This window comes from Trematomus bernacchii, unplaced genomic scaffold (genome assembly GCF_902827165.1).
Source record: "Trematomus bernacchii unplaced genomic scaffold, fTreBer1.1, whole genome shotgun sequence".
Lineage (NCBI taxonomy): Eukaryota > Metazoa > Chordata > Actinopteri > Perciformes > Nototheniidae > Trematomus > Trematomus bernacchii.
Window position 1 is genome coordinate 1,436,256 of NW_022987662.1, and position 13,688 is coordinate 1,449,943.

The window sequence follows — 13,688 nt, forward strand, 5'->3', positions numbered from 1 at the left end:
AAATATGTAAAACTTGAAATGTTTACAGCAAAGAGATGTGGAGCATTCTGGATTTGGGATTTACTCATAAGGATGAGATTCAGCATGTAATGTAGTTGGTATTTACAGCAATGATTTATTAATGACCCCTCTATGCAATCATTTATCTGGTTAATACTTACAGCGTCCTGGAAGCTAAACAGCACGATCTGCAGCTGACTGATGGCCGTGCTGTCAAAGTCCAGCTCCAGCTTGAGTTGAGACAACGTGTTGGCGATTATCTTCCTGTCCGCCATGCGAACAAAGTCGGCCAGACTGACCACGAGGGTGGAGATGTGCTGCGACTTCAGCTTCATCCCCTCAGAGCCCTGCAGGGGTGGGAACAGAGGCATAGGGATTTTAGTTTTTTTAAGATATTTGTTTCTTGTGCATCTGTCTGATCGATTAAAGGTCCCCTATTATACTGATTTTCATCAATATATTATAGGTCTCAGATATATACAAAACATGTCTCTGAAGTGTTTGTCTCCAAACACCAAACAGATCATTGCAGCATCCCATAATCCCCTCTGTTTCAGCCCTGTTTCAAAAGTGCTGATTCTCTGTCTGTTACTTTAGATGAAAATAAGGAGCCCCTCCCCACAGAGAGATATTTGGTTACAAAGAACACAATGGTGCTCTAGGAGGAGATTCAGGTGATAAGGTGGGGGGGGGGGGGTTACCTTGGTTGGTGATTGGCTAATGGTTACACAAGACAAAGAATCGTGATGACATCATAAAGTGGCCAAAATCTGATCAGCTCATTTTCAGACAGGTTTTTATATAAATGGATCAGGACAAAAAGAGAGAGAATCTTTTTTCCTGAAACTTTCAGAATCTCTTTCCACAGAGGGGACACATGTTGATGTAGAAGAGACATGAAAAAGTGGATTTTGCATAACAGGTGACCTTTAATGCCTTTCATAACAAACCTGTGCGATGGCCTCCACCAGGTTGGACACCACCTTGTCCCGGTCCTCGGTCAGGATGTGGTGCAGAGTGGCTCGTCTCTCGCTGTCCTTACGGAGCATAAAGAAACCCGAGTCCTTCTCATCTGGAGACGGAGGCGCGCTGTGGTCCTCGAAGTTCTCCACTGGAATACTGAGTAGATACAAAAAAGACTACTATATTTATATACAGCTCTGAAAACAAATATCAAGAAACTCTGCAAAATGATCCGTTCATTTGGTTTTGCTATTATTTATTTATGCTTTATGAATGACCTAAACCTAAGAGCTTCCTGATGTCATCAATGGTTCGTGCACTTATTGTCAATAGTTTTATCTATAAACTACTGACAACATTTCTCCAAAATTCCCCAAAGATATATGAAAAATTGTGCTTGCTACACAAATTAATGCTTATTGTTAGACTTCCTTAAAAACAATTGGGGAAATTACTCACTAATTAGAATTCTTGAGGACTGTTGAAGTCAAGTATATAAGAACTGGGAGACACATGCCATTGATAATGAGGGAATTCAATTAAATATAGCTTTGTTTAGTGGGTTAAAAAGGTTGGGAATCACTGCTTCACACCCTCGTAGAACACTAAAACAGTGATTGCATTAGAATGAATCCAGCACTTCATACTGTATGTGTACTTTAAATCCTATGCTAACACCTTGCCTGTGGTGAAGCAAAAATGACCAACGATGACTCATAAACGACCTCAGTGATCCCATTCACTTTCACAAAAACACTCATCCTACCTGAGGAAGAGGGACCTGGGGCCCTTGACATCTCTCTCGCTGTAGCACTTCACGCTGGGCTTGAAGATGAAGGGGTTGGTGTTGAGGTCGTTGTCAGGGGAGACGGAGCCGTACTCGCTGCTGCTGCTCGTGTCCTCCACCACCACCGGCACCGGCAGCGAGATACTGCGCAGGTACTCTGAAGGACACCAAAGATACCTTCAGGGTGCCCGTTGCATCATTTACACACTAATAATGTTTGTTATTTGCACCGCAGAGAAGGAGACTGTTTTCTCCGTCCATTAGGAAGTCAGAGCTTTTGTTCCATGACAAAGAAAGCTTTCAAGAGAGGGGAAATTGGTCATAATGCTAATGGAACATTTGGCTGCCTTTCTAAGAGAAGACAAAGAAGAATCAGATAATATCCTCATGCTTAGAGCTATCTGATGTATCTGGCAGCATATTACAGCCGTTGTGTATATAAATTATGAACCAGGGATTATAAAGTATTTGGAAAATAAGTCATCTTGTGCAACGTGTATTTCCAGTTCTTGGAAAGGGTAAAGTCGTGCCAGCTATTTGCAGAACATAGCCTTTATATTCTGCATCAAAACAGGCAGATATGTCTCAGAAATGACATCCAGATGACTCTTCTAGTTGTAAATATGTCTGAAAGAAGAAGAAGAAGTGTAGAGAGCAAAGTTACTCACCAGACCCTGGTGACAGAGCTGTGGAGAGAACACAAACAATATATGTCAGTATTTAACAGAGCAGCATAACATTTCCAAGTATGAAGACAGGCACAAGATTTGAATCTGTCTCTTTTAAATCCTTTGTGCTGGTGCCAGGGCACATCACTGCTGCGTAGTGGACACTCTTGAAATCCAGACAATTAGGATCAAGGGTGAGCTCATGTTGTATAATGAAGATGTATTTATTACATAATATACAGGTAAGACAGGTGGGTGACAGAATGCAGATCATTATTTGGCTACGTTTAATTTTAACATTTCTCAATCTTTAGAAGCAATCCTCCCTGACATGTAATGGCGCGTTTCCACTACACGGCCTCGCTCGGCCTCGCTCGGTATGGCTAGGCCTTGTTAGGACTGGCTCACTTTATGGCGCATTTCCATTACAGTTTAGGAACTGGGGTAGTATCTATAGTAACGCAGTGTAGGCGGAGCCGTGACGTCATCTTCAATGAGAACCCCAGAAAAACAACACAGCCGTTAGCTGTTAGCACTCAGAGCTCACAGCTCCTCATATATGTTCAGAAACTAGACAAAAGTTAAACAAGTACAAACCACAGACTGCCTGTGTCATGGCGAATACAGTCGCTGCTTTATTTATGTCTGTAGGCCGTTGTTGTGAGTGTGGACGGTCGGAGCATATACTGCGTTAGCTTAGCCAATCTCCATTTAGAAAACACGCATTTTAAAAGGTTTTTCGCCTGCCGTCTGTCTGCAGACTTGTCAAAGCATTAATTCATGGTTTTTACTAACCGGTATCAGTATGTTGTTACTTCGGCATCATTTTGAAACGTGTATTACAATTAAATCACGGTCAAATATGTCCATCTTGTTGTAGTTGTAGCCCCCTTGCCAGCGATTCTCTCTCTAGTTTAGCATACTCAGCCCGACTCAGCCTCGTTGTCTCTGGCCCTAGACCCACGATTTTATGAGGCCAGAAAAACTGTGAATTAGGACGTAGCGCTGTAGTGGAAACGCGCCATAAGTGGTCATTTGCAGTGCCTGTCATGAGATGCGTTATTATTATTATTATTATTTATACGTTTAGTAAGTAGTTAGTAGTAAAAGTTCAGTGTTAAGTCTAACATTTGACATATCTGCTAATGAATGGTTCAACATTTTCGAATAATCATATTAATTGACACTTATTAAAGGGGGAGACAGAGGGGATGACTAGTGGCACATGTCAGCTCTCCCAACTGAACTATACGAGGGCCCAATATTTGTTCACCTTTTATGGACACCAGGAAACTTAAACGTTATTAAAGCTAACAGAAAAGCGGAGTAGAAAAACATCACGAGGACCTCCTCAGCTGCTGAACTGAACTGAACTGAGCCCACCTGGTAAGCTGCTCTTGTTCTTCTTCCTGCGGCTGGTGACGGTGAGGAACTCGTCGGTGAGCAGATCGAAGGCCGTGGCGCGTCGGTCCGGGTCGGGCTCGAAGCAGCGCAGGATGAAGGCTTTGGCCTCCAGGGACATAGACTCTGGGATCTCTGGGTGGATCTTGAACATGCCCACCTGCAGAACAAATGACTCAGCTCAGACAGACAAACAAACAGATAGAAAGCACACTGAGCTCTCTGAGAGGTCCTGTTCTTGGAGTAAAGTATGTTATCTGACGAGACAACTCAAGGCTAAGTGTTTACCTAGCGAACTTTGAGACAGTGCTTCAGGGCAGAAGTGCTCAAAGTTCAAGTGCAAGACTCTCAAGACAATAAGAACCCTAGAAATTCCTGTTGCTGCTGTTGAGGAATGTTGGTTTAAGATTAGCAGGGAGATGCCCCTCCCTTGAGAAATTCCACAAGGATGAGTGAAGAGTATATAGGGACTGTTTGACTATTTAGGGAAAACTCTACCCTGCATGCAAAGTGCTGACACATTTTAAAGGGGCCCTATTATGTATTTGGGGTTTTCTCTTTCCTGGAGTGTTATATAGGTTTTTGTGCATTTAAATGGTCTGCAAAGTCCCTGTGTTCCCTCCAGAGGGAGTTTCTCTCCCACACACTCCCCCCTTGCCTGAAATGCCTCCATTAGACTCCTTTGTTTACTTCAGTAACATAGTGACATCCCTTTGTAACACTCACGCTTCTATTGGCTAGCGCTCCAACACATTGTACGTGATAAGGGGCGGGACATCTCTCAGCGGTTGAACAATCACAACAGAGCCGGCCAGCTAACCAATCAGAGCACACTGGGCTCTGGTTTCAGACAGAGGGTGAAAAGAGGTGCTGCAGCACAGGCAGTATGAGAAAAATAAAGAGCTTTTTGAACATTAAAGCATGGAGACATGTCCCAGTAGAGGCACTACATATAAATATGAACCTGAAAATGAGCGTAATGAAACCCCTTTAGAGATGAACATGATTCTAATTGCAGTTTTGTCCTGTGATCTTTGTCTAGAAAATGTGAGGATTCTCTTCTGCTTCCGTGTTGTGTTTACTGGAAGGTATATTCAGCATAATAACACACGCCTGCTTGTTTAACTTCACAGCCCTTTAATTAAATCACATCTTATGGAAAATTCCATGCTCCACAGCTTTGACATGAGCACCATAATGCTTTCCAGACAACCTTTAAACATATGTAGCCTTTTATGGGCTACACATTGCTGGGAACTACATTTCATTAGTGTGTGAAGTGTTTCACATTTCCATCCAAAGCAAATACACAGTGTAAGCTGACACGTGCAGATAGAAACTGGGGACATGAAGCTGACACGTGCACACAGAAACTGGTGTGATGGTTCCTCTCAATTAGCTACACACGTTTGTTTGTGTTCAAACAAATGTTCGTGCATGGGCAATATTTGGAGTTTCTACTGAGCTGGATCACATTACAGCACGCAGGTGGAAACACAATGCAGGTGCATAACGGCTGTTTCACTGGTTTTGTTTTGTTAAAAAGGGGAACAGATAAGTGCAGAAGCCTCTTTCAGAAGCATACAGTGAGAGTTCGGATAAAATGAACTGAACACAATATATTTTACAGGTCCAGGCTCTGAAAGTAGTTTGCATGTACAGCAGGTTTTATAATTTAAATAAGTCACTTGAACTGTCAGTTTTAAAGAATTGTCTTACATTGCTCCTATGAATCATGTCTGGTCATATCATGGAGGCAAGTAAGGTCTTGCCTTTTAAGATAAGTATCACTTTCAACTCATTATTGCTACATACAGCCCTTTGCATGTTATTCATATATTTAAGTTTCGACCTCAACAAGCATCTCTGACAGTCAGTATAGCAAGTGCATTACATCATTGAAAACAACAGGAAGCTCTTCGGTTCAGGTTTAAGCTATTTGAATGTGATGAAAGTACTCAAAATACCAGTAAGCACTAAAAAGCAAGTAAACACAATGTTAGAAAGCGGTCAAAAAAGCAGATACTTATGATTTATATCAGAGGAGGAATTATCCGCTCTCAAACATGAAAATGAACCAGATCCTCAGTCAGAGCTGCAGCTGTTCATTAGCACTTTATGTAAGATTTCACGACAGAAGCAGATGTTCACCTGCCTCCTTCAACCCCTGTACTAAAATGAAACACATTACCCAGTGGGATGATGGGATGTGTCACTCTCTGTCTCTCACCTTGAACATAGCGGCCTGCGGCTCTCCCAGTTCGTAGAAAGGAGGTTTCCCAGTGGCCATCTCTATGATGGTGCAGCCCAGAGACCAGATGTCCGCTGGCTTTCCGTACCCTCGAGGACCCTTATCTATGATTTCAGGAGCCATGTACTGCAGAGTGCCTGGACAAACACACGTTAACACACACACACACACAGAGAGAGAAACAGGTATACAAATGTTAGATATCACTTTCAGATTGGATTGCAAAAAACACTTTCAGGGTGGTCAATTATTTACTGCAGAACCTTGATGCAGTAGAACTCAGCTGTCAAGTTATCACATACAGTATATTTCTTTTTGTATTCATTGTCACCCACTTGAAAGTTCCTCTTGCTTTAGAGTTGTCCTTAAAATCATAGTTTGACACTCTCGGAAAAAACCCACGTCTTTGCTTTCTTGCTGAGGCTCTGAAACGAATAACCTCCATCTCTACTGGTTTCCTGGGAAACTGCTGAAGGCCAAGAAATAATCCGGATCAAAAACTCACTGTAAAAAGGCGAGTTGTTGATTTTAAACCTTCATTTTTTAAAGGGTTTAAAAAAAGATTTAGAGGTTTTGTTGGGTGCGATTTCTTGATGCTAGCAGTTTCCAGTCTCTCTCTATGCTAAGCTAATAGGCTCCTGTCTGAAGCCTAATATTAGTCATATGATAGACGGTCAGAAATTAGAATGGTATCAACTTTCTCATATAACTCGTGGCACAAAAGCCAATATCTGAATTCCCAAAATGAACAAATATTTATTTGAAAGCTGCAATCAGCCAGATAAGCGGTTTCCCCTGTTTCCAGTGCTAACATTTCCAACGGGCTGCAGCTGTGTATTCAGCAGACACACATGAGCCAGGTAACAGTCTAAATCTAAATCTCAACAAGAAAGTCAAAAAGTTTTGCTAAAAATGTTTGGTTGTTTTAAAAAGGTATGTTCTGTAATGATTCTTATGATTTCAATAATCTAATTCTGACTTGCTGCTGCCTATGGCCCCCTAAAAACTAATCTTTTGAACTATTAACCAAGCTACATATCTAATAAATAAGTGCACCCTGTCACTTATCTTCATTACACACATTCGTCATGAGTCAATGAAAGAAGCAGAAGTGCGTCAAACCCTCTATAAATACACTTTGCTCTTTTTTGTATTGAACAGCTCTATGAATACAACCAAGATAAAGGGATTAAATATGCATAGCATTCAGGAACAACTCTTGAATACATCAAGGCCACAGAGTGTGTCACACACAAAAGTGGTAAGAGTGACATCAATAGCATAAAAGAGACTGATGTAATTGCCAAAAATAGCTTGCATTTAGTCTAATTTTAAGTTCCCTCTGTCCTGAGGTGATGACAACAGTCTTGGAAATGACCAATCAGGTTTAATCAGAGCTTATGGTCTAGTGTTAAGCCTCTCCGTGTCGCCAATTAATCACAGCTCAGTCCAAAGTAGCTTTTACTGCTCCCCATTGAAAGCAGGCGTTGTTCTAATAATAGCCTGCTGGGCGGTGTTTGCTGCTTTAAAAAGCGTGTCTGAGCTAAAAACAGGCAGGGACACATTTATAGCCGGCCCTGGGTTATAAAAAGGAGTAGCCCAGTTTCCTGAAAGAGCTCCACCATTCAGGGTGAGTCCCCGTCTGAGCCAATCAGCTGACGGTCTGATGCAGGAGGTGTGAAAGCAACAGCCAGGTATTCTCAGTGATATCTCTTACTGCTCTGAGAGCTGAGACTGGGTTACTGCTCTGAAAGAAGTATTGTCTGTACGGGGTTACCTCAGGGCTCAGCTCTTATTGTGGCCACGACAGAGCTACGTCTGGTCCCTTTTCATTTTCATCCAAAGGGGGAGTTTCTAAAGAGACATTTTTGAGGGTTTGTGTGAACCAACATCCTTAGAAATGCATTATTTCTTTGGGGAGGCGTGTGGCGTAGTGGGTTAGTGCGTTGGTGTTTGGATCAGTGGGGGCACAGGTTCAAACCCCACTGCAGTCAGCATGTCGTTGTGTCCCTGGGCAAGACACTTCACCCCAAATTGCTCCTGTGGGGATTGCCCACAGTATTGAGTATGTAAGTCGCTTTGGATAAAAGCGTCTAAGTAACATGTAATGTAATGTAATTTCTAATGGTCAGCAGGGGGGGATTCGTCTGGTTGTTTAGAAGTCTATGAGATAATAAACATACTTCACGCTTGATTTATTATCTAAGTCTACATCTTCCTAATAATGTTATGGTCTCAATCACTAGTTTAAAGACTTTTTTCAACACAGCATGATGATCATTTTGTCAATTCAGTCAGACAACTCACGTGTTTCTATAACATGTTTATTAGAAGCAGCATATAGTTGAGTTTGGCGTCTAGGCTCGGGCCTCATCACTCCACAGATATACATAGCACGATGAGTGATGATTAAATAACTAACCCCCCAAGCCTACAGGTGGAAGCTGGGGTGGTGGTGGGGCAGGCAAGCAGCAGCGACGTGGAAGTAGCTGCAGCGATAGCAGCAGCAAGCAATGCATGGAGAGAGATCTGGCAGGTTAAATAGGGCGGCATATTAAGGAGACTCTGTTTGGTTGGTTGTAGAGTGGCAAGGGGCGTTATGTATGAATGCAGCATAAGTGCTCGAGTTGACTGCCTGAACTAGCTCGCAGGCTTCGCCCCATTTATGGTCCCATTTAAGTCAAATTGAAGGAAAAGCAGCGTATTGTTTATGGTGTGGCTACCTTGTGATTAAAAGGTCCTTCCATGGTGTTTAGTGGTTTGGGCGCTCTCTTTTTATTGTCTTAAAGCGTAACCTTTTTTACAGTGTGTTTTATTTTCATTAAAGTTAATTGTGACATTTTGGACGCCTAAAATGTCTCTTACCTCGTGTCACTTCCAAAAAGATCAAGATGGCGGCGACCAAAATGCCAAACTATGTGCACAATTCAGTTTATTTCTTTGAATTTATCAGTGTTATTACTGGCTGCTACTTCATTACTTTTAAAATGTTCACTCACGTTTATATAATGCTGTGTTTTTTTTTTTAAACCATGAATGTGTACTTATTTGATTCTATTTGCCCCTTTTCATTAATCGCTAGTCCGCTCTTAATAATGTTTGGCTTTCATTTTCTACCTTTGCAGTAAGAATGTTAATTTCCCTGCTGTTGGACGATTTCTGATTCTGCTGAAAGACATGTCCAAAAGCCAATAATCTAGTCAGGTGTCTCCGTTCACACTCCAGAGAGTCGGAGCGTACCTGTGAAAGTCTCCGTGCAGGGGTTGATCCCTGCCAACCTCTTGGATGTGCCGAAATCTGAAATCTTCAGGACGCCGCTGTAAGTGTTGATGAGCACATTATCGCCCTGCGGATAGAAAAGACAGCCATGAGAACAGATTCAGCAGAAATACCAAGACTGTATTCGGTGCTAACAAATCCCTGAAAGTGACAACAGCAGGTTAGATGACAATGCGGGGGAGGAGGGCGACATCGCAGCCAAAACAAGGTGATTAACATTTAAGGGCCACTAATGATGCTTATATGATGGTGTTGTTGAATCAGGAGGACACATGGGGAAGAGTCTGCTGACCTTAATGAGATCTGTGATGGAAGTGTTATCAGTGTCGGTTTGACATAACTGAGATAAAACAGGGCGGGGGGGTTTACATAAAGGGAAGCACGGTTAATTGTTGAAGCTAAAGGGCTATTAAGAAATCACTAAATGCTCTGAGCAGCTTGAACGCTCCTGGAATGTGTTCACAACAAATCAAATTTACTCTGCGCACAAAGTAAGATGGAGCTAAACGTATTTCTTTTGACGTCTATATGTTTTGCTGCAAACATTTTCTATAAAAGCAGATGTTTCTCGTGATAAAACATACAAAAAATATGACATTAATTTATCTTAAAAACCTCCAGTCTCATACTCACAGTGCAGTCTGTTCCTCTTGTGCACATGTGTCAAACTCAAGGCCCGGGGGCCAAATCAGGCCCTTGGTGGATTTAATTTCGGCCCGCAGGATAATTTTTAATTACTATTAGATCTGGCCCGCCGGTATATTGCACGCACACCTTCACTCAATCCTGAGGGTCTCCTCAGCTCAGAGCCTGACCCCAAACATTGATGAACTTGCACCCGAGATGAGATGCCAAGTATCTGGCTTGAACTAGCATCACAGAGCAGCACACTGAGTTTACATGGATGTTTCCTTCTGCACTTCTTTTCTTGAGACAACAGGGAATGTTTGGTTTTTTCTTTGAGGGAAATAGTTTTTTTGAAGCTGTTGTTGGCCTGTGGAAAAATGTAATCATAAGAAATGACTCCGGAAAAGCTGCAGATAGAGCCATAAGAAATGAATGCAACTGATTATTTAATGTTGTTTTTATAGGCAATCATTTAAGCTTTGTTAGTTCCAGGTTTAATATGTGCAATAAGTTCATTTCAATAAGTTTTGCAATAAACATTGAACCAGTCCGGCCCTCGACTAGTACCCATTTTTTAATTTTGGCCCACTGTGTATTTGAGTTTGACACCCCTGATCTTGTGTTTTTGTTAAATTCTCATGATGTCTTTTTTCAAAAACCTGTCAATCAACCTCCTGTTGTAGGTGTTGCACTATATTTTCCTTTAGTGTGGCTAAAACTAAGTTTCTTTAGCGCTGTAAATGATGCCTTCCTGTAAATGAACCTGTAAAAGTTGATTGAAACATTAACTGTACAGTATCTTCAGTTTGTTCACCTTGATGTCTCTGTGTGCTATCTGGTTGTCGTGCAGGTATTTGACTCCCTCCAGGATCTGCCGTGTGTAGAAGCCGATGGTGGGCTCGTTGTTTTTCAGAGGACCCCACTTAGACCTCAGCAGAGCAGACAGACTCCCTGGATGCCACAAAACAAAAAAACAACAATCAATAAACTCCCTCTGAGCCGCAGCACAGATCTGATAACTCTGCATTTCAGACACTGAGACTGAAGTGTTTTTTCGCTACGTTGACACCTCAGATAAATCCTGAACAAACTCTATTTTCTATGAACTTATTTCAGAAATAGCTTAATTGCCAAACAGAGGAGGTTCAGATTGTTCAAGAAGGATTTCCACATTGAGGAAATATGTCACCACAAGTCCTGCGTTTAAAAGATTACTACATAATCAAATGTCCTCATTCTCTAAAAAGCCAACTTTTCACAAGCTCACAAAAAGAGTCCAGATGTGACGATGCAAGCAGCGATTTGACGAGGAACACTTTATCCTTCAGTTTATCAGAAAATATGAGATTCAGAATATCAAATTGAAAGTTAAAAAGTGGATGATGTTGTATAATATCCAACTATACAAATATTTTATAATAATATTCAGTGCAAATGTATTATTTTCACACATAAAAACCCTGATAAAAGCCTCACCTCCGGGCACCTGCTCCATGAAGATCTTGATGAAGCCGTTCTCGCTGATGGAGCCGAGGTACTGGACGATGTTCTTGTGCTTTAAGTGTTTGTGCAGAGAGATCTCCTCGTGGAGCGGCTGAGAGTACCTGTATTTTAATAAAAAAAACACTTTGTTGATCTACTGAATGTAGATGTGGTTTGAAAAGAAACCTGGAGAACTTAATTAACACTTCAAAATATGGATTCTTCTCTTTTCATCGTGTCTACAGTCACAGATTTTTGCAGTTCTTTATCTCCCTTTTGTGGGATTGTGAAGATATTATGTTGAGTTTGTCAGAATGATTCACGTCTTTCATGTTCAAAGATCCCAATTTTAGGTGAAGTATTGAAAAAGTAATGACATTCTACAGTTGTAGTTTTTCTGATTACAATTTTTTACAATGACTCCAGTTGTTGACGTCATTAAAGCTGCCAAATGAAAGGTAGTGAAACTAGAAATAAAATGACTTTTGTTCCAAAAAACTGAAGAACAATTAAAGCAATGCTGAACATAAGCATTCAATTAAAATGGCTAACACTTTCAAACCCAACAGAGAACTAAAACAAAAGTTGAATGAATTATTTTGATCATTAAATACAATTTATTTTATAATTTATAAGTTTTTTAAGTTAATTGATGTTTAAAAATAAATAAAATGCAGATATCTTGTTCTTTTTTAGAAACCAACATATATTCAATTAACTATTAAAAAAAAGGATAAGAAACCCAGATTTTTTGTAATTGTTTCTAATAAAAAAACACTCAACATTGATCGAGATACATTTTTTCAGTTTACACATTTTTTGGGTGCCAAACTAAATGAAAGAAAAACCTTTATTTTTTAGACCTATACAAACCTTTAGAAAACTGAGTTATTCAGTAGAGAAAGAACGCTTATGGAGATGTCACTGTCTGTATTTTTTCTTCAAAGTGAATCAAAGTAAACAGGAAGGATATAACTGACAGGCTATAGCTTAAAGACTAACACACAGAAACAGAGAGGCTGAGGCCCCATTTACACGGGAACGCAAACGCAAACAAACCGAATTCGCTATCAAAAAAGTCTTCCGTTTACACGGATACGGCTCAATAAACGTGTCCCTTCGCACGAGATCACTTGACCCGCTGGAGACGCTGTAGTACATATGCCGGGCCTGTAAGTGGCGCTGTACTTCCTCCACAAAACACACCAAAAGCAGCGAAGAAGACCCCCTGAGCATGGTTGCCATGGTTGCCTGCTTGCCCTTCTGTTTATTCTCCGCGGTGGATTTAGCAACATGTAGTTCTCCATGTCCACTTGTTGCTGATGGTTGTGGTAGAGGAGTTGTAGATTTTGCACTAACATCTGTAGCATGGTCAGTAGCAGTAGCATGCTACCATGTACCATGCTACAGCAGTGAGCAGCAGAGGTGGGGAGAGGCGGGGCTATGGCTTCATCGTTATCAGGAAATGATCGTATAGGACGTACACACGGAGCCGTTTGGCCCCCCAGAGCGTTCCGGTTGCAGATCTATCCACCTTGGGACCCGTTATCGTTTGAGGGGTCCGTTTCCGCGGTTCTGTTACGGCCTCGTGTGAACGAACGGGCTATACGAAAGAGAAAAGTAGCAGATACAACCCGTTTCGTTCCCGTGTAAACCGCGCCTGAGTCCTGACATCTAGAACAAAGATATCTCTGCACACCAGAAACTCCTTTTCTTACTTCCAGCTCTCAGCATGAATCACACCCCCTCTCTTTCTCTGTCTTGAGATTTCAATCCTCTGCTGAATTATTTACCAGGATCCTCCACCCTCTCTGAAGACTCTCTGAAGTGACGAGAGGTACGACGTGTGGTGGAGGAATCATCTAGTCTTACTGTTTCGAGATGACTGGATATAAAACTGTGAGGCGTTTTAAGCGGAGACAGTGGTGGGAATTTGAGGCGGAGGGTGGGGGAGTTCGCCTTCAAACAGTCACTCAAATGGATACCAAACACTGAGAGCCAAAAACCATCAGGGACACAGCTGATCTCACACTCTCAGTGGAAACAAAGCGGCACTGAGATGTTCAACAGCAGTGCTGAACAAGAGGAGGCATTCACACCTGTTTACATTCAGCCTGTAATTTAATCTGGATAATAAATACAAACTGTGCTAGTATGTCCCCGAGGCTGGCTTCAAATCAAACGAGGTTATCCTCTCCTGAACCCGCAATTCATCGTAAGCTGCCAATTA

General features: G+C 41.6%; 1 protein-coding gene across 1 annotated transcript in view; it reads right to left on the reverse strand.

The window, feature by feature from the left end:
• map3k5 (mitogen-activated protein kinase kinase kinase 5) overlaps window positions 1-13,688 on the reverse strand; it is an 80,720-nt gene that overhangs the window by 9,278 nt on the left and 57,754 nt on the right. The window contains exons 16-24 of the mRNA XM_034135514.1: window positions 11,453-11,580; window positions 10,791-10,927; window positions 9,311-9,416; window positions 6,050-6,207; window positions 3,802-3,979; window positions 2,419-2,436; window positions 1,730-1,907; window positions 951-1,119; window positions 162-347 (exon numbers count right to left, since the gene is read on the reverse strand). Coding sequence (XP_033991405.1) covers window positions 162-347; window positions 951-1,119; window positions 1,730-1,907; window positions 2,419-2,436; window positions 3,802-3,979; window positions 6,050-6,207; window positions 9,311-9,416; window positions 10,791-10,927; window positions 11,453-11,580 — 1,258 coding nt within the window. The remainder of the gene's footprint in view (window positions 1-161; window positions 348-950; window positions 1,120-1,729; window positions 1,908-2,418; window positions 2,437-3,801; window positions 3,980-6,049; window positions 6,208-9,310; window positions 9,417-10,790; window positions 10,928-11,452; window positions 11,581-13,688) is intronic.